Source organism: Eretmochelys imbricata, chromosome 4, assembly GCF_965152235.1.
Source record: "Eretmochelys imbricata isolate rEreImb1 chromosome 4, rEreImb1.hap1, whole genome shotgun sequence".
NCBI lineage: Eukaryota > Metazoa > Chordata > Testudines > Cheloniidae > Eretmochelys > Eretmochelys imbricata.
Window position 1 is genome coordinate 84507281 of NC_135575.1, and position 21767 is coordinate 84529047.

The 21767-nt window shown below is 42.2% G+C and overlaps 1 protein-coding gene across 1 annotated transcript in view; it reads left to right on the plus strand.

Annotated features, from left to right (window-relative positions):
- FAM149A (family with sequence similarity 149 member A) overlaps nt 1-21767 on the plus strand; it is a 76636-nt gene that overhangs the window by 40215 nt on the left and 14654 nt on the right. Inside the window, exons 2-4 of the mRNA XM_077814553.1 lie at nt 11618-11725; nt 21024-21156; nt 21459-21601. Of these exons, the coding sequence (XP_077670679.1) occupies nt 11618-11725; nt 21024-21156; nt 21459-21601 (384 nt within the window). The remainder of the gene's footprint in view (nt 1-11617; nt 11726-21023; nt 21157-21458; nt 21602-21767) is intronic.

The following is a 21767-nucleotide window of genomic DNA, read 5'->3' on the forward strand; positions in this document are numbered from 1 at the left end:
TTGCATCTCTCTCCATTTGCATTTATTTTGATGCTCCTCCACCTCCTCTTCACTCTTCCCCTCACCTCTTCATTCAGCTTAAGCCACAGGTCTAACAACCTCCTTCATTTCTTCCTCACATGTTCTTCTCCTCACTTTCTTTTATGTGGCTCCTAAGTCTGGAACTCCTTTCTTGACCTTCTCTGTCATCTCTCCACTCTGTCAAGTCCCTCACATATTGTGAGATCTATAAACCTTACTTTCCCCTGCTAAATAGTGAGGCTGAAGGGAAATAATGAAACTCTCAATGCTATACGCATTAATCCCTAAAATATGAATCATGCGATCTTACTGTAATCACCCTCATTCTCTCTTCCTGTTCTCTCTCCTTCTCCTGTCTGCCCAGGAAGGACTACAGAGGAAAGCAGTCTGGGAATTATAGTGAATCACAAGTTAAATATGAGTCAACAGTGTAACACCGTTGCAGAAAACGCAAACACCTGGGATGTACATTCTGGGATGTATTAGCAGGATTGTTGTAAGCAAGACATGAGAAGTAATTCTTCCACTCTTCTCCATGCCGATATTGCCTCAGCTGGAGTATTGTGTCCAGTTCTGGGTGCCACATTTCAGAAAAGATGTGGACAAATTGGAGAAAGTCCAAAGGAGAGCAACAAAAATGATTAAAGGTCTAGAAAAGATGACCTGTGAGGTGAGATTGAAAAAACTGGGTTTGTTTTGTCTGGAGAAGAGAAGACTGAGAGGGAACGTTATAACAGTTTTCAAGTACATAAAAGGTTGTTACAAGGAGATGGGTGAAAAATTGTTCTCTTTAACCTCTAAGGATAGGACAAGAAGCGATGGGTTTAAATTGCAGCAAGGGAGGGTTATTTTGGACATTAGGAAAAACTACCTGTCAGGGTTGTTAAGCACTGGAACAAATTGCCTAGAGAGGTTGTGGAATCTCCATACTTGCATGTTTTTAAGAACAGGTTAGACAAACACCTATCAGGAATGGTCAAGTTATTACGTTCTGCCTTGAGTGCAGGGGTCTGGATTAGATGACCTACTGAGGTCCCTTCCAGTTTTACACTTCTATGATTCTATGTATCTGTACCTGCGCTGGTCAATTTCTTCTTAACTAGATAGTAAGCTTTTCAGAGGAGGGACTGTTTTGTCCCCTCTATAGCACTGCAAACATTTATTGTGTAGATAATAATGTACCGAGCCTAACTTAAGTTTTAAATACAGTTGTGAAGGTTTTGTATTTCTATTGGGACTGTAAATTCAAGTGGCATTCCCATTTGCATTATTTTGATAGTGATTTTGTCCTATATATCCTTTTTTCACAGGGTAGCTTTACAGACAGCCTTTTTTCACTTCCCTTTTCTATCTGTAATTCTCCATATCTTGAACTTCCTCTTTGGCAAACTATAGCATGTATGTTCCAGCCTGCAATAAATCACATTAGAGTCACTAAACATTTTTCTTCTAATATTTTGTTTCCTTTGGCACCCACTTGTTCAGATGATATGATAGTCTATCATTTCCATAATCTTATTCTTCTTATTTATTTCTTGATGTAACAGAGCTGTAATTTTACCATCTTCATTCTAGAAATATATTTTCTTTAGGTGTTTGCAAACCACTATAAAATGCATATTTTAAGGCACAAGATATAATTTAAGAGGGGAGAAAAAAAGGAAGTTGAGGTGACTGCAGTTGTTGTTTGAGGCGTGGAAGCTCGCCACTGATTTCTTCTTATGGTTTCATTTTGTAGCGTAGTTAGTTATCTAACATCTATTATAGTATACTCTCTGAGGATACAGGAGTTTAAACAAGGCATGATATTGCAGTTATCCTACATATGCGGCATCTGCAGTTTCCCTCCCCACCACATTCCCCACACACTAATAGTTATTTCCACAGGATTCTCCCATCAGCAACATTGTATTTGTCCTGCTGCAGAGTATTATTTCCTTGGATGTGCTTGCAGCAGTAGCAGCTTGAAGATGATTAGTCAAAACTAGTTTAATTTACACTACTGTAGCCAGTGCTTCTGGGAAAATATTGCTCAACACTGCATGGGCAAATTCATGTTGATTGTTAATTTTCTTCTGCTGCTTAGTATGCTGTAGTGGAAGAGAGAAAAGGAAGAAAAAGAGAAGATTGCATGTGGTTGCCTTGCCCTTTATGGACAGTTAGTGTGCTCCTGAATTCACCTGTAAAGACCTCATGTTGCCACACCCTATTTCTCTCTAATGTGCTTTGTCACCACTCTAAGGATTGCTTGAAGCACTGTAGTTCCTGATAGGTTTCAGAGTAGCAGCCCTGTTAGTCTGTATTCGCAAAAAGAAAAGGAGTACTAGTGGCACCTTAGAGACTAACCAATTTATTTGAGCATAAGCTTTCATGAGCTCACAAAAGCTTATGCTCAAATAAATTGGTTAGTCTCTAAGATGCCACTAGTACTCCTTTTCTTTTTGTAGTTCCTGATATATCCAAGAACCCTAATTTTAAAGATTGTATGCTCCTTTGTTTCCTTTCCTTTGCTCTGAGTATCCATTTCTCTTGGAGATCACCCATACACTTCCATATATGCTCACCATAGGAGTTCCAAGTACTTTTTGTATCCTTCCTCTAATGACCCCAATTCTCTATCACAGCCATACACTTCTGTTAACTCATTTGAAAATGTCAGTAGTCTCTGTTTTCCTGTTTAGAGACCTTTAAGTGCTCCACAACTTCCCCTAGAAACTTTTACCACACCTATCTTATAGAGATACCCTGTGTTACTCCATTTCTTTTTAAATGCTTGATGCTTTTTGCACACCACTCAGAAGCCTTCCTGTGCACTTTAAACACATTTTCAGTTTCCTCATATAATTCAACATCCCCTGTGAATACCTCTTCTGCACCCCTCCTGTTTAATATTTCATTTAAGTGCTCCTGCTTTGTAGATGCTCCTCAGTGTTTTCCTGAATCTGTCCATTTGCTAAGATTCCTACATGCTCACAAACCTTCTTTTAGAAACTTTTGAGATATTTACACATTCCCCTAAAGTGTTCCCAGACCTATTTCAAAGGTATATATTGTATTGCATTTGTAGCATCTAGAGGGCTCAGTCATAGACCAGGCCCCCATTGGGCGAAGCATTGTACAAACACAAAAGAAGACAGTCCCTGCCTTCAGGAGCTTACAATCTAAAATTCCCTCATGCGCTCGTGACCTCTATGTAAAACACAGCAGTTCTGTACTCTTTTATATAAACCTCTGGTGCTCTCTTGCACCCTTCCTATAGAAAGCCCAGTATTCTCTCCTTCTCTCCCATCCACAGATTCTTCCATGAGTACTTCAGCACCCTCTGTGCAACTTCTTTGGCATTATGCACTACCATATGCTTCTGCTCTCTCATTTGAGGCCCTATATTCTCCTCTACATCAAGGTGTTGAAACAAAACAGAGTAAAAAGGAACATAGAAGGGTTCTAAGCCCATGAAAGGGTAGAGCAGAGCCTACATAGCATGCAGTCTTCATTTTCTCTGAGCCAGCAAAAGGTGCTGTGCACCAACTCCACACAGCTGGGCTTCAGCTGGCATTCAGGACATATACTGAGGGTGGGGATGGAGAGGAAGCAATCACTCTATGCAGAACACTTTACTCCAAGACTGAAGGATATTGAGACAGGAGTTAATGATGCTTCAACGAGCATTGACTTCCACACCAAACTCCTTCCACTTGGAGGGATTGGTAGAAACTCTAATGACAGTACAGGTCATGAAAGGCATGCTGTTGGGTGAGTGGCGAGGAAGCAATGAGGAGGGCCCAGCACATGCAGAGGCCTCAAGACCTATGGGTTCTTTCTCTCCTTCTTTAAGGCAGGGTGTAGCCCTTAATGACCACTGAATGATATTTAACATCTTATCCCTCCTTGGGAAATTCACTGCACTCCAACCTGTGCAGGTGCTCCATGCCCTGCCTCCCTCTTTGGGTGAGGGGATTTTTGTCCTCCAAGCCACTGTATAAGTCTCCTGTGCAAAACCCTTTTACTTGAACTCCATGTAGGAGATGAAGATTTGGCCCCCTTTTAGCCACAATCCTGTCCTCTTCCTAGTCCATTCACTAAGTGTTGTAAGATACCATGGTAACCATGTCCTAATTGCTGCTTTCACAATTGCTACCGCTAGTGGAGCTCCACAGGGGAATTATGGCTTTAGTGGTTCCTCCCTTTGTGATCCATCTGACTCAGCTTCCCTGGTTCCCCTCAGTATTTGTGATATCCAAGTAGAGGAAAAAAATAATTAGTTTTACCTGGTGAAAATCGCCCTGTCCGCAATATCTCAGGCAACCAAATGGAATTTTTGTCAAATTTTTCCATAAAATTCATCTCTGGACTGACCAAATATGAAAAATGTCAGCCTCAGGGTGTGTTGTTGTGTTTTTTTTTTTTTTTTTTTAAAAAAAAGACTGTCACAAGCATCTGTAAATTAGGGTCTTATAACTGAAGTGACTTGTCGATAAGAGCTGCTGTATTGTGTTTGAGCATAAGCTTTCGTGAGCTACAGCTCACTTCATCGGATGCATACTGTGGAAAGTTTAGAAGATGTTATTATATACACACAAAGCATGAAAAAATACCTCCTCCCACCCCACTCTCCTGCTGGTAATAGCTTATCTAAAGTGATCACTCTCCTTACAATGTGTATGATCATCAAGTTGGGCCATTTCCAACACAAATCCAGGTTTTCTCACCCCCCACCCCCACCAGCAACCACATACCACACAACAGAACCACTAACCCAGGAACCTATCCTTGCAACAAAGCCCGTTGCCAACTGTGCCCACATATCTATTCAGGGGACACCATCACAGGGCCTAATAACATCAGCCACACTATCAGAGGCTCGTTCACCTGCACATCTACCAATGTGATATATGCCATCATGTGCCAGCAATGCCAGCTACGTAAAGAGTAAATGGACACAAATCAGATGTCAAGAATTATAACATTCATAAACCAGTCGGAGAACACTTCAATCTCTCTGGTCACGCGATTACAGACATGAAAGTCGCTATTTTACAACAAAAAAACTTCAAATCCAGACTCCAGCGAGAAACTGCTGAATTGGAATTCATTTGCAAATTGGATACAATTAATTTAGGCTTGAATAGAGACTGGGAGTGGCTTAGTCATTATGCAAGGTAGCCTATTTCCCCTTGTTCCCCCCCTCCCCCTCAGACGTTCTTGTTAAACCCTGGATTTGTGCTGGAAATGGGCCACCTTGATTATCATACACAATGTAAGGAGAGTGGTCACTTTGGATAAGCTATTACCAGCAGGAGAGGGGGGTGGGAGGAGGTATTTTTTCATGCTTTGTGTGTATATAATAAGATCTTCTAAACTTTCCACAGAATGCATCCGATGAAGTGAGCTGTAGCTCACGAAAGCTTATGCTCAAATAAATTGGTTAGTCTCTAAGGTGCCACAAGTACTCCTTTTCTTTTTGCGAATACAGACTAACAAAGCTGTTACTCTGAAACCTGTATTGTGGTGTTAGTGTAACACTCTGATAAACAAAGTAGCCACCTAGTGGCAGTATAAAACTACATTATAGTTTAGAACAAAGCAAATATTTCTCATTTATACTTAAAGATGTACAGTTCATAAGTTGCATTTTGTTAATGTCTTTATTCGTCATGGCTTACAATTAAAATTATGTTGCAATGTTCTTTTGTGCTTATTGTCTGGATTGTATAATTATTATTATTTAGTGTTGTAGTGGTTCAGAAGAATCTGTAAAGTAAATGTTTTTCAATCTTATATGTGAGGATAACTGTGTTAGTAAACATTAGAAATATTTCTGCATACTTTCCTTTTCATTCCTGTCTCTTAAAACAAACCAAAATAAAAAAAATCCTATATCTAAATATTACATTTTCAAGATTTAAATAATATTTTAATATAGCTTAGCAAATTGTTATATATTCCTGCTATTTTAGCAGTTTATTTTTAGCTCCCCTAAGACCTCTCCCTTTCCTGGTAGTGCTTGTTTATGGCGAGTTGTACAGTATTTATCTGAGATGTACATGTTTTGTTGGAACCTGTACACTGGTAGCAGTGGGAAGTGCTCTGGTGTAAAGATACACCTTCCCCCATTGCCTGTAGCATGAAAATTAGCTATACTTTAAACTGGGATAGTGAAGGGGGAAACTGGTGTGGATTAATTTATCTGAGATGGCCCTCCTTCTGCCCCCACAGAAGGATTTTGAGGGAGAGGCTGCTAGTCAACTCTTTGCTCTGGATTGACTCATTTTCCCAAATTCATTAACTCCTGCAAAGGAAAGCCAAGGCCTGATGTAGGTGTTATCTGGTGCTTCGCCTTTCTCGTGCATCAAACCAAGCATACAGGAATTGTTTCAGAAACAACTGAGGAAATTCGGGTAGGGGTGGGAGTGTGTGGAATTGTTTAAGGCATATAATTAGTACAGAGAAATTTTTAAATGGTACAGTTTGGAAATTCTCAATAGGCTACACCTGCCAGTCCCATGGGCAAGCACAGGAATTTTGTAGTGAATAAACTGCATTAGAAACTCGTTTCTGAAATAAACCTTCATTTAAAGTCAGTTGGTGGAAATCTCCCTTGGAATTTCTTTATTAAATCATGCTTTTGAAATAAAAATTCTCACACTTAGGCAAAGGAGGAATCACCATAATTCCCCAGAGTGACACTAATTATCTTATTTTCTCCATATATTTATGGTTTACTGTGCATTAAGGATGTGCATGCATTCTTATTGCCTGGACTGATGCTGTAGGTCCCTCCAACTCCTATGCCTGGTACTATTTTCTGAACAAGAGTATTTTTAACTCCTGTTCATGGTAGCAATTGTCCCTACCTCTGTTGTTTTTTGTTTTGTTCTTGCATTTTTCCCTTCCAAATAAGGTGGGCCAGATTCCACCACTAGGATTCATTGAGTAGTATCTTTCTTTTTGAGTCATCCTGTCATTCAGTAGAGTTATGAGGACAGTAAAGTGCAACTCGATGCTGGCTGAATCTGGATTCTGGTGAGTAGTCCATCAGCAGCCTTGTCCTGAAAATCCTGTGAAGAAGGGGCAGAAGGAAGACAATGGACTTGACCTGCACAGGTGTATGTGAACCACTGGTTTCCTTTCTTAAAACTCACAATTTAATTGGTCATTGTGTGTGAGATCTTCCTGCTTGTAGGTGGGATGGGAAAGGGGGTGGAAGGACTTGGCCTGCGTACCTTACGATGGTGGGTATGGCTTTTCCTATTGGCTAAGAGGAGGGTGGGGAACTGCCAGTGCTGCAGCACCCCTTGGCTTGAAGTGGTTTCCATTATATACAGGGTTAACAGTTTGGTTCAATAGCTCTCAGCACCCCCACTATACAAATTACTCCAGCCTGCCCGGGGGATGGGTAGGGCTTTGTTGGGTTTAGGGGGCATTGGCATTAGGGCATTGAGGCTCTTGTTCCTGGAAGGGGGAGAATAATTGGTAGGAGGGAAGGGGCCTTTGTGTGGGGTTGGGTGGGGTGTGATGGGGTAGTGGTCAGGGCTCTCCCTACCGCGTGAGAAAAGAGGGCAGGGTCTGGCAGCTGGATGGGTCGGTGGGGCGGGAGGTGGGGGCTGTTCGGGCAGTGGAGGAGGCTGGCTCGAGTGGGGTTTCCGGGCGCGTGGGCCCGCGCGGCGCAGTGTCTGCCCAGGGGAGAGCCGCGCCCTGGGCAGAAGGAGCCGCCCAGCCCCGCTTACTGCAGCTGTCGTGGAATTCCGCTCCCCGCCACCTGCGGCCCTCGGGAAGGGGCGCTCAGAGCCCGCAGCGAGCGGAGGGTGAAGCTCCAGCGTCTCCGGAGCAGCCCGACCCCGCAGACCCCTTTGCCACCCCCTCCCGGCCGCCCCCGGCCTCTCTCCCGACGGGAGATGGAGGGTCACAATGAGAAATGACAGGGGGGCGCCGCTTGCGGCCGCCAGGACAGGAAGGGACCCTGCTGGGCTGCTGCGAGCCCGGGCGCCGCTCTTCTCTGCGCCTTTCATGCGCGTGGCTAGCGGGGTGCGGCGCCCCTGCCCCCCGCCCGTGACTTCCGACCCGCCGCGGCCTGCCCGAGATCCAGAGCTGGTGGTCGTAGGGTAAGGCTGGAAAACACGGGGGGCTGCGGGCGCGCCTCGGGGCACCCTCCCTGCGGAGACTCCGGCCTCAGCCTCCGCGCGTGTGCAAGCGGAGGTCGGAATTCCCTGGGGCAGGGCGTGTGCAGGGCTGTGTTACACGTGTCCAGTGTGTGTGTATCGGTATACAGCTTATTACGAATAGGGTACGTGAATGGTGTATAAAATACATGGTGGGGTGGCAGCAAGATGTATTGGTGTAAATTTGGCATGACTGTATTACCGACAACGAGTCATCTCAAATTGTCACCGGTAAAACCTTGAAACCATACCATCAAGTGTTTTTCCTGGCGAAAAAGCCCGTTTTAGAGCACTTGCATTTTTTTTTATTATTGTTACTTTTTCATACCTCAGCCTGTAGCTCCATGCTCTCCCAGTGCCAGGAGAACAACTCACACAGACCTCTGAGGGAGCGAGAAAATCTCTTACATTAAAAATTCTGTACAAATAGATTTTGTTTATACCTACAAATGTCATGATTTCCAGGTCAGTATCTCAGTGCCTTTTGGGAATCTCTCCTTTTGAAAAGTATGAGGTTCTTTTTCTAGCATTCAGGAGGCACAAGATATCTGACCATGAATACCATCGCCATTGTAGACTGACTGTTGTCCAACTGGCGCTTCAGGTCATTTTAAGCATAGGCATGTGAGGTGTGAGTTTCACATCTCGGAAGAGAAAAAAGGAAACATTTCTGTGGCCAGTGGATTTAATTAAAATAATGGTGTCTGTTTTGAAGCTGTTCAGAAGTTTGGAATTTAGAATTCTCTGGGGAGATAGATTAAAGAGCAGAGTGCAGCTGAGGCAGTCAAAGGTTCATGATAGATGCAGGATTAAATAGGAGGAGTGTACATATATGTAATAATAATTTTTATGTCTGATTAGTGATTTGATTCTGTATTTGACCTTTGTTCTTTAGAAATAAACAAATATGTCCAATTGAAATCAGTGGAAGGCCCACATTTGGAACAAGGGTAGAATATAGCTCAAAGTAACTGTTCTTATTTTAATTTAAGGCTTTAGTTGCTCCTGTCATTCTTAACAGAACTCTTCTCATAACCATAGACAGTGGCTTTATGCATTACATTAAATCCCAGTCAACATTAAGACAAATTGGAAAATAGTATGGCCGATCATATAATCTTTACATGGGTATTACTTAAGGTAGGAATTATACATCTCAGAAAAGGTTGCAGGACTGAGCCTGTATATTGTGTTTACAAATGCGTGTATTTCTTCTAAAGAGATTTTAGTTTTTTTTCTGAGCAAGGTGATTTCTCTAAAGAAAACTATATTGTAATATTACATGCAGTGTTAGTTATCCAAGAAAAATGTCTAAGAAGTATCTGCATCAAAATAGAACACAGTTGTCCGATCACGCTACCATTCAAATAGTGCTTTGAACCCTCTCCTGTCTGTGCAAAATATTGTATGTGTGTTCTGAATATATATATTTATACTTCATAAATTGCTATATAATGATTTAACAACAATACTATGTTGAATAGAAATTGTGTGTTCAAATTTAACTAAAAGTAAGTATTAAAATTAAGATGTTATCTGAGATTATATTAATATGGCAATATTGGAAAAAATTACTGTTGTATTTGATGGGGTTTTTGGAGAGAGATGAGGTTATATTACTGTGTGTGATCTAAGGATGAGAGGGGTTTTTTGGAGTATTTCTGATTTTATTGTCTGCTGGCTGAGGTAAATTGTTTCATGAATTTAACTATTTAAGGCTGCTAGCTGGCAGAGTAATGTTATTTGTATATTAGTATTAAGGTCGCTGAGTGATTGTTATAAGTTTAATGATTGTCAGGGTACTCTTGTCAGAGTTGTTATACGTGAGTTCTCAGTGTTGTATGTTCTAAAGGGATCAGTTTAATTTATTAATTGTACAACTGAGTTAGATTATAGCCATTTAGGATTGTAAACCAACAACTACTCCAGTTAAAAAATACTAACTTTTCTCTCCACACTAAGATATTGTTGTAGAAATAGCAATAAAGCAACAGTATAGTTTTCCTCATCTGTGTATTTTAAAATATGTAGTTTAAGGTTTATAGACTCTTTAAGTTATTGAGGGTGGCGACATGGAACTACATTTTATAAATAGCAATCAAAATGAGTCAGAAGATCAGTACTAACATTTGTTACATTGGAAAGGGCAGAGTAATGAAAAACGTTATGGCCTATTCCCTAATGCAAAAGTCATGGTACTTTTTGCAGCTCATGAAAATTTTGATATGTGCATGTTTCTTGATATTTAACTAGCATTTCAGATTTTCTAATGAAAATGTTAAGTTGACTGTTTAAAGACTCTTTGAAAAGGTCCTTTTCCACTTTGTAGCATATTTGTAATTTATCTTCCTGCAGACTTTACAGGCAGTGAAACCAGCTGCAGGTTAATGATTGAACAACAAAATTTATTTAACTAAGTACCGTCTGAACAATTACTGTTTTGTGCTTTTGAAGTACCTCTGGTGACGGGAGGGAATACTGCATGAGTGTTTTTCCTGTGGTTTCTGCATGGCAAAATGCAGGGTAAAGAAATGCTTGAAGAATAACATGTAGATTTCTGTAAAGATTCATACCACTCTTAACATAAGCCTTTAATTCCATTAAAAGTACACTCACATTTTATTCCTCAGGAAAGCTCTTGTAAATTGACTTACTGTATCTTAAAATTATTTGAGCAAATATTTTTGTTAATTAACACTTTTAAGGAGTTGGCCGAGACGGAAATTCAAGTCATTGTTCAGAATACTGAATATAGAATAGGCCAGATACTTTTCAGCCAGTGTTCCTGTCTAGTGGTGAGAGGTGCTTTATTCTACTTTTCAGCCAGTGTTCCTGTCTAGTGGTGAGAGGTGCAATCATACAGTCGTTGGTCCAGATCCTGCAAATAAGCTGTTGGAGTCTGTAAAGAAAAATAGGTTGCAGGAGATGGAAAATAATACTTTTTTTTTTCTATAAATGGACCAAATGCAAAGCTAATTTATTTTATTTTTTTCATTGCTATCTTGGCAATGACCTTTAAACAAATAATCCCGTTGACTGATGACTGTGTGCAAAAGGTTTGTGGGATCTCCCCTCCGATCCCTGATTGTAGTACTAGTTCCTAGGCAGAAGCCTTCTTATTTGTCAGTTTGGGAGCAAATACATTCTGTCTTACAGTGTAGTACTACCACTCTCACCATAAGTGCACATTCTTGAGTGTTGTACAGGAATCCAGAGCTATCTTCTTTTACTTGTGACTGGAATTTACAGTATCAATTGCAGTGTGAAAATCATTTGCTCCGAACCTCTCTTAAATCTGATCTGCTCTTTTCATTTGGCTATACAGTAGTATGCTGTATGAGTAGTTAGTTTCTACTTTCTGTTTTTGATCGTGAGACATGAGTTATGAGTATGTACAGACTATAGAAATGAATATTGTTTTCTTGTGGTGTTTTCAGAAAGGGGTTGTCCAAAGGATCTACAGATCATTGTTTCCCAGGGAAGAGTGGAGATCTTCCAGCAATTTTTAGGAGAAATGTACAGGACGCCATTGACAATTTTACCTGGTATGCATTAACATTTGAAATAGTACTTAATAATAGAACAATGGTCTAAGTATGGTAATATAATCCATTATAATTAAATATTACAATGTGTCTACAGCAAATCTGGATGATTAACAGGTTGTTTTATTATTTTGGAAAAAAGTGGCTACATTTAATATTATGCTTTTATACAAATGTAGTGCAGTTTCTCTCCACTGAAGTATATTCTCTAACATAGTTAAAATGAATATCATCAATCATTTTTAGGTAAGCTTTTCCTGTGGGAGTATTGGGTCAAGAAACATCATCTTTTAATTCAAGTGATTATTTTCAGAATACCTCTTGGATTTCATTGGTCATTTCCAGGTCATTTTCATGGATGACAGGTGTTAAGTGAGGACCTCAACTTTCCAAATAAACATTATGCCATGCAAGGGAAGCAGCAGTTTAACTAGCTGAGATAGCAAGTAAATTCAACTTTTTATGTATTAGTCTGCTTAACTCAAAGTTTGTCTTTGCCGCGTTTCAGGCAGATAACATTTGCTTTTGGTCTGCATTTTCTCCAATGTACTTAATATTTTGTACAACCATGATTCTTTCCTTCTCAGAGTTTATTTTTCCTTTCCTCTCCTCTGCCCCCACTTGCCGAGTAATATAATCCCACATTCTTCTTTTTTTATAAAACTATTATTATTGTATCTAAATGCATTTAATCTATGAACAGAAACACACAGGCTCTGTACTGCACAAAATACAAATAACCTTTGTTAATCAGATCGTCTGTAAATATCTCTGGGTTTGAACTACGCTACTGGGCTCCAGGGCACCACAACCTCAGAGCAAAATGAAGAGGCACCTGCCAGCATGGAGAGTCCAGGTTCAAACTTCAGAGTTCAGTGACGAGAAAGCTAACTGTTTTTGTAGATCAGCTAACTTTAAAGAGGCCTCATTCCAACTACCACTGTCTAGACCAGTGGTTCCCAAACTTGTTCCGCCGCTTGTGCAGGGAAAGCCCCTGGCGGGCCGCGCCGATTTGTTTACCTGCCGCGTCTGCAGGTTCGGCCGATCGCGGCTGTCAGTGGCCGCGGTTCGCTGCTCCAGGCCAATGGGAGCTACAGGAAGCAGCGCGGGCTGAGGGATGTGCTGGCTGCTGCTTCCAGCAGCTCCCATTGGCCTGGAGCAGTGAACCGCAGCCACTGGGAGCCGCGATCGGCTGAACCTGCAGACGCGGCAGGTAAACAAATCGGCGTGGCCCGCCAGGGGCTTTCCCTGCACAAGCGGCGGAACAAGTTTGGGAACCACTGGCCTAGACATTGGTTGGTCTGCAAAGATGGTTGCCTAGATCTTCACTGCATTCCGGTGTTGGAGGATCTGGAGTACAGCCATATAAAAGCCTCCTGACAAACTAAAAACCCATAATAGAAAGTTTGGAATGGGTCCTGTGATGTTTCACTCCATATTCTTTATGAAAATATGATTATGATATGAATATGACATAACTGAGAAATACTTTGTGGAAGATAGGTCTTGTAAGGTGTCATTGGAAAGGTTATGATTTACTGAATGTGATTATCCAATTTGTATGCCTGTATTATTTCTGTATCTGAAGTTAGGAATATTGGAGATGTATCTGTATTTCAACTTTGCTACTTCGGGTGATGCCCATTGCTAACACTTCAGGTACAACAATGGAAAAGCCAGACAGGGCTGAAGACCCATCAGCGAGGACGATGGACTGTGAAAAGGCTTGGCCTTCCTGTGGACAATCCACACTGCAACTGACTCATGGACGCTGTAATACTACAGAGTCAGGTGATCTTGTCACCTGATACTAAACATTACCTGGAACTTCTTGTAACTTTCCATTGGAAGGGAAGCGAGGTCAGTTTGGGAAACAAAGGATTCCCACCTTATGTAAATGCTACTTAAGGGTGGGGAGGAAGGCAAACAAGACTGCCACTCTCCATGGCCTATCTGCCCAAGAAGAAAGACTGCTAAAGCCACCTGAAGGGAAGGCAAGGGGGGAGTCCAGGCTGAGACAGAGATCCAGTCTGAAAAGGAATATAACTGGAACTCTGAACCACAGAAACATTGCAACCTGCCTAAAATAACATTTAGGGTGATTAATTTACATTTTGTAACCTTTTTCTTAAGTATATTGAGCGTAGCTTGTGTACTTTGTTTTATTTGCTCAGTAATCTGCTTTGTTCTGTTATCTCTTATATTCACTTAAAATTCACCTTTTCTAGTTAATAAACTTATTTCTTGTTTATAATATAACCCAGTTTATGTAATTGCTAACTGGGTGGGGAGGGGCAAGAAGTTGTGCATATGTCCCTCCACATTGAGGGAGGGGGCGAATTTCATAAAACCTTTCGGTTTGTACCTCTTAAAGGGAGTGGGCAACAGAATGGATCTCTGTCTGTCTATGCAGCTGGGTGTGGCCCTGCCTGTGTGCTTGACTAGAAGAGGCTTGTGAGATTAGCCTGGTAAGGCCAGGTAAAGGGGACCCCAGGCTGGCAGAATAAGCTGACTTGGTGGCATCTCAGCACATCAGGTGACACCCCAAAGGGCCCAGACCTGTCACAGTGTTGTAAGCAGCAGGATAGTGTGCACAGCTTATTGCCCTGAAACACTGGTGGTGATTTTAAGTGAATTTTAAGTGTGGTGACTAGAGAACAGACAAAGTGGTTACTGGTTTGTTATTTTCTGTTTGCTTATTTCTGGCAAGAGAAAAAAGGGCAGGAAAAAACAGCAAAATGAGTGAAAGTGAAGCTACCAAAAAGTTGGAGCTCTGCAGATTTCAGACAGTGGCAAATGAGAAAGAGCATAAAAAACGTATGGAATTACAAGAAGCATAAAATGCCAGGGAGAAAGCAGCCCATGAGAGAGGGCCATGGAAGCCCAGAAGCAAGCCCTGGAAATGAAAGAAAACAAAGAAATCGAAGCCCAGAAGCAAGCCCTGGAATTGAAAGACAAAGAAATTGAGGCCCAGAAAGCAGCCCACAAGAGGGCCATGGAATTGAGGCAGCTCGAGGCTGACAGGGAAAGGGAAGCTCAGAATCATGAACTGGCTGTAATGGAATGGAGGAGACAAAACCCCACACCAGAGGGCGCCACCTCTCCAAAAATCCACAAGTGGAAGCGGTTGTGTCCACTATATAGCGAATCTGGTGATCCTGCTGAATATTTCATCACCTTTGAGAGGCTGTGTATGCTCCATGTGATTCCTGATGATCCAAAGATGACCATTTTGGTTGCAAAATTGACTGGGAGAGCTCTGGACATATTCAAAAATTCTGCTGCCTGAAATCTCATATTCAATAAGATGTCCATGGGTGATGCTTCCAATTGTGGTGAATTTAAGGATTCGGTTTTGAACAGTTTCAGATTACACCTGAAATGTATAGAGTAAAATTTAGAAGCTTTAAGAGAGGGTCTGGATTAAGTAATGTGGCTTATGTGAACCAAAATGAGAGATTTACTGGATAAGTGGGTGAGGGGAAAAGATACTTATACAAGTTTTGAAGGAATGTATGATTTGGTTGGTCAGGAACAGTTCCTGAATATGTCTAGTGTTAATGTAAAACAGTGTTTAAGGGATAAAAAGATGGAAACTGTTGATGAACTTGCAGTTTATGTTGATAAATTGGAGCAATTCGAAGCACCTAGTGGAATAAATCACAGGCAAAGGGGTTTAATTTTGGTGGGAAGCAAAGTCCCTGTTTTACCCCAGGAAGGAGGGTGGATGGGAGGCTGGACACTCACTTCCCCAAGTTCACTTCTGCAGTCCTTGTCCCAAATCTCCTGTGAAAGCAGAAGAGCCCAGCAGGTGCTATCGTAATTCCACTGAGCACCTGAAGAATATATGCCTTCTGCTGAGTGGGAACAGGCAGCAGGCAACTCATGGAAATGCTGCTAACCAGAGCACAGAGGCACCTCAGGCAGTTGCCACTTATCACACAGGATTTGTAAAGGTTGCCACTGCACAGCCAGGCAGTAAGCACACGAAGGCTGTCAAAGTAATTGGCAGAGAACTCCCTGCATGGAGAGATACTGGTACAGAAATCTCTGTGGTCAGGAGAGACCTGGTTCAGGAGAAAGACATACTGCCAGGACAAATGGCAGAGCTTTTGTTGGTATGGGGTCACAAAATCTTTGTGCCTTTGGCTAAAGTGCACATGGAAACTGAGATTTGAAAGCTGAGTTAACCGTGGCTGCGGTTGCTCAAAATCCTACCCAGATTCTTCTGGGAAATTACTTTTTCAATGTGGCTAGGGCTATGCAGGGGTCTGTCAACAGCGAGGAGAAATCTTGTGCTGAAGCCCCAGTGGGAAGGAGCAAAGCTACAGAAACTGCTGAGGAAATGAGAGAATGTCTCCTTAATTCCTCTACTGCCCTGCAAAGCAATTTGCTACCAAAGGTGGGAGTGGGTAAAACCAGCTCCTGTCCTGTTGCTATCCCCTTGGGTGATGGGAGTGTTTTGTCTGATGGTAGGGAGTGTGTCGAGGTTGCTGGCTGCCAGGAATTGGCAGTTAAGCACAAAACAGAACTCACTGTAAAATTCATAGGAAAATGTGTCCTAGAAGAAGGCCCAGAGAAAGGGGGTGAAATCCTGGAGACTGCTGCAGTGGTTAAGGTTTCCTTGGGCCCTGTAACTGGAGGCAAACCCAATTACCAGTGAAGGCTGTTAGCTCTGAGCCCACAGCTGAACAGGGGGCAGATGCCGCTCTGAGGACACAGGGGTGTGTTCCTTGGGAGAGAAGTGGCAAGGAAAGGAGTTAAGAAGGAATGTGGGGGAGTACATGAGTGTCCCCCTACTTATTACAGGGAAGGGTAACAGGAGAAATTTGCTGGATCTGCATCTGCACTCCCAGGCACATCACCTGTGGCCAGCACTATTGCAAAATGTTTTTTCCTGTTGTGCCTGTGAAAACCAACTCCCTCCCTTTAAGGTGGATGGGGGGACGGTGTTCTTCCAGGCATTCTGGTGTCAGTGGATATGCAAATGAACCATCTCATGCAGAGACCGCCACTTCCCAGGCAGGTAAACCCCTCCCCACAGCTAAGCATCAGACACTGAGTGATGGGGGCTGGCAACGCAAAGGAACCCCGGGGATGTGTGTGTGGGAGTGGATTCTTCCAATGGGCTTAACCCTAGCGAGGAAATGTGACTCCACAGGGGGTGGGCCAGTAACATACAAGGTCTCCATACACCCTTTCCGTACCAAAACTCCAAAGACATACCTAAACTAAGAACCTTTACTGAGGGGATGAGAAATACAGTAAATGTTAAACAAACTGATTTGTTTAGACAGAGGATGTGGTATGATGATCTTACTTGGAAGCGCCTCTCTGTCATGAATTTGCTGGTAATTTTATGTCTCTTACTACACACACTGTGGGTCAAGACAAAGAATTTGATACTGGTGGTAAATACTTCAAAATGTGTAACATGCATGATTGTTGGAAGAATCTTTGGTACGGACTGGGAGTGGTAACAAGAAAGTCCTATAACAGTGCTGCTTCTGAGCTAGTACCTGTAAACAGGCTTAGAGCTGGACACACCAGAAAAAGCACAAGTAATCTAGACTGCTGTGTGAAAGGGGAAACTGAGGCCCACCACCTCATGGTATTGGTGGCTAAATGCCAAGACACCTACACTTTAAAAGATATTGATATCTGCATTATGTTCGCAATGCTACACACCAAAATGTTTTCAGGCAACCTGAGACCAGAAACTCAGGACTTTGCAAAAGCACCTGTGGATAACGTTACAATGTTTGATAACTCTTGGCGGTTGTATAACCAAAGCCAAAAAGGGATTTTAGGCGTACTGCCTCCGTATTGGTCAATGATCAAACCTTTGGCAGTAATCTCCAAGGGAAGGTGTGATTTTCACTCCATATTCTTTATGAAAATATGCTTATGATATGGGAATAACAGCTGAGAAATACTTTATGCAGGATGGGTCTTGTGAGGTGTCATTGGAAAGGTTATGATTTACTGAATGTGATTATCCAATTTGTATGCCTGTATCATTTCTGTATCTGAAGTTAGGAATATTGACTTTGTATTTCAACTATGCTACTTTGGGTGATGCCCACTGCTAACACTTCAGGTACAACAATGGAAAAGCCAGACAGGGTTCATGGCCCATCAGCGAGGACAATGGACTGTCAAAAGGTTTGGCCTTCCTGTGGACAGTCCATACTGCCACTGACTCAAGTTGTGCATATCTCCCTCTCCATTGAGGGAGAGGACGAATTTCATAAAACCTTTGGGTTTGTACCCCTTAAAGAGAGTGGGCACCAGAATGGATCTCTGTCTGTCTATGCAGCTGGATGTGGGCTCTGTCTGTGTGCTTGACTGGAAGAGGCTTGTGAGCCTAGGCCCAGCAAGGCCAGGTAAAGGGGACCCAGGCTGGAAGAATAGGCTGACTCAGTGACACCCCAGCACATCAGGTGACACCTCAAAGGGTGCAAACCATCACAAGCCCACTCTCTGTATGTGTAAAGTATAATAAGTAGCAGTAAATATAATAAAGCAATACTAATTGAAACTTTTATAGTTTTAAACACTTTACTGTAAGAAATAATGCAAATTGAGCCTATCAATTTCTAATAGATTTCAAAAAGTTTACTTGTTGTGACAGACCCAGACCAGTGGGGTACAGGAGTCTGGTAAAAGGCAAATATACTGGCCACTGGATGAATAGTTTTCTGTTCCCTGAGTGACCAGAGCAGGGACTGTCCTAGAGCAATCAGGAACCTGCTAGAACCAATTAAGATAGGTAAGCTAATTAAGACACCTGAAGCCAATTAAGAACATACTAGAATCAGTTATGGCAGGCAGACTAATCAGGACACCTGGTTTAAAAAGGACCTCCCATCAGTTAGTGGAGGGCGAGCAAGGTGTGAGAAGATGTTCTGCTGGAGGACTGAGAAGTACAAGCATGATCAGGCTTCAGGAGAAAGATCCTGCAGTGAGGATAAAGAAGGTTCTGGGGGGAGGACATGGGGAAGTAGCCCAGGGAGTTGTAGCTATAGCTGTCATGCAGCTGATACAGGAGGCATAGACAGCTACTATCCACAGGGCCCTGGGCTGGAGCCCGGTGTAGAGGGCGGGCCTGGGTTGCCTCTATCCCTCCAACTGCTGATCGGACACAGGAGGAGTTGATCTGGTCTGTGAGCAACACCAAAAGGGAAGTTCTAATTTGGAAAGGGATCTGGCCTGTCCTCGACCCACTAGGTGGGTCAACAGAGACTGCAGAGATTGTTCTCCATTTCCCCCATGCTGGCCAGTGATGAGGTTAGCTGAGTGAACAGCAGGTTTGAGCCTCTAGCAGAAGAGGCCAATCTGAGGGCTGCCGTGAACCTCTGAGGTGGGCAAATCCGCCAAAAAGTGGAGAACCCACCAAGGCAGAGGGGGAACTTTGTCACACTGTCTATAACTTGTACAATTTTGGCTTCACTGTCTTTAACTGTGCAGGAGGGACCATGTTATTCTTTCAGCACCTTTCACATATTGAGTATGTATGCATGTGCATGGTCGCATGTGTAAAGTAAATCCCTATACACATGTTCAGGGTGTCCTGGTAATAGTTAAAATGATAATCATCCAGCAGTGTAATGTGGTAGAAAAGTTAACCTATCAATCGGGCCCTACCAAATTTGCAGCCATGAAAAACTTGTCACGGACCATGAAATCTGGTCTCCCACTGTGAAATTTGGTCTTTTGTGTGCTTTTACCTGATGCTGTGCAGATTTCACAGGGGAGACCGTAGTTTCTCAAACGGGGGGTCCTGATCCAAAATGGAGTTGCAGGGGGTTAAAGGATTATTTTAGGGGTGGGTGTGGTATTGCTACCCTTACTTCTGTGCTGTCTTCAGAGCTGGGTGGCTGGAGAGTGGCAGCTGCTGACTGCGGGGCCAGCTCTGCAGCAGCAGTGCAGAAGTAAAGATGGCAATACTATACCATGCTATCCTTACTTCTGCACTGCTGCAGGAGGCGACTCTGCCTCCAGAGCTGGGCTTGTGGTCAGCAGCCATCTCTCTCCAGCTGCCCAGCTCTGAAGGCAGCGCTGCAGCCAGGAGCAGTGCAAAAGTAAGGGCAGCAGTACTGCAACCCCCCGGCCACTTCTTTTTGGGTCAGGACCCGTAAAATTACAAGACTGTGAAATTTTAGATTTTAATAGCTGAAATCATGAAATTAGCCATTTTTAAAATCGTATGACCGTGAATTTGACCAAAATGGACCGTGAATTTGGTAGGGCCCTACCTATCAGCCTTTGGATGATAGGTATGATTGCAGCATACACCCATCCTGCTCTGCCTAAAAGCCTATACCCCTCTCATTACCCTTATTTAACAGATGGATTTCACAGCATGTTCTGAAAGTCATTTGTCTGTCATAAACATGAAGGGAAGGCTAACCAGCTTTAAATCCCTCCTGGCCAGAGGAAAAACCCTTTCACCTGTAAAGGGTTAAGAAGCTAAAGATAACCTCGCTGGCACGTGACCAAAATGACCAATGAGGAGACAAGATACTTTCAAAGCTGGGGGGAGGGACAAAGGGTTCTCTCTGTCTGTGTGTTGCTTTTGCTGGGACCAGAGCAGGAATGCAGGTCAGAACTCCTGTAAAGGGTTAATAAGCAATTTAGTTAGATATGCGTTAGATTCGTTTTGTTTAAATGGCTGATAAAATAAGCTGTGCTGAATGGAATGTATATTCCTGTTTTTGTGTCTTTTTGTAACTTAAGGTTTAGCCTAGAGGGATTCTCTATGTTTTGAATCTGATTACCCTGTAAGGTATTTACCATCCTGATTTTACAGAGCTGATTCTTTTTCTGTAATTAAAATTCTTTTTTTAAGAACCTGATTGTTTTTTCATTGTTCTTCAGATCCAAGGGTTTGGGTCTGTGTTCCCCTATGCATATTGATGAGGATTTTTATCAAGCCTTCTCCAGGAAAGGGGGTGTAGTGCTTGGGGAGATTATGGGCGGAAAGACGTTTCCAAGTGGGCTCTTTCCCGGTTATATTTGTTAGACGCTTGGTGGTGGCAGCAATAAAGTCTAGGGACAAAAGGAAAAGTAGTTTGTACCTTGGGGAAGTTTTAACATAAACTGGTAAAAATAAGCTTAGGGTTTTTTTCATGCAGGTCCCCACATCTGTACGCTAGAGTTCAGAGTGGGGGAGGAACCTTGACAGTGTCACACACAGGCATACATCACTACTATATATATGGTATATGTGCAATGTTACTTTTAGTATGTTTGTGTAAAATACATTTGATTCTTATTACTTTGTTTCTTTCCATAGTGAAACTGTTTCATCACTGTCTTCTAGCAGTCCTATAACACCAACAGACTTGAATAATTCTTGGTCTGGAATACAAAGCTATACTACAGGCTTGTCCACTGAAAGAAGCTCAATTTACTCTTGGAGGGATGATGTATGTCACAAATTTTTATTAATAGTACTTTTTGTCTAATTTACTGATGAAAGATTAAACTGTTTTACAGAAAACTAAGGTTTTGAATCAACATACAGCACATGACTTGTAATCGAAAAGTTACTTCTTTTCCAGTGCAGGACAGCTGCTATAGCAGTAAAGAAAACCAAATTAGTAACAAGGTCATTTGTTAACTCAGTTGTGTCTCCAGTGACTACTACTAATAATGTCGTATATTTGGTATGGTTCTCATTTTAAATATGTTTAGCTGTATTTCCTAAAAACAGTCTTATAATTTGTAGGAATATGACAAAGCTAATACACAAAGAGTGCATCAGTCATTCTGGGATGTGGATGAAATGTTGTTTGAAGGAAAAGTGAGTTCTCAAACCCAGAGTCTGCAGGCAGAATGTAAAGAGTGGACCAAAAGGTCTCTTCATCTGAGGTAAGGGAATTGTTTACTAGAATTAATTTGAAGCTATCAGAATTTTGTTTGATTAATTTATTTTATTTTCTAGGTATCTCAATCTGAGCTGTTCTTATTGGCATATATTTGTAGTACTATTTTCACAATTGTGTTCAAATTCATCTGCAGTTCAATGGTCAAACTT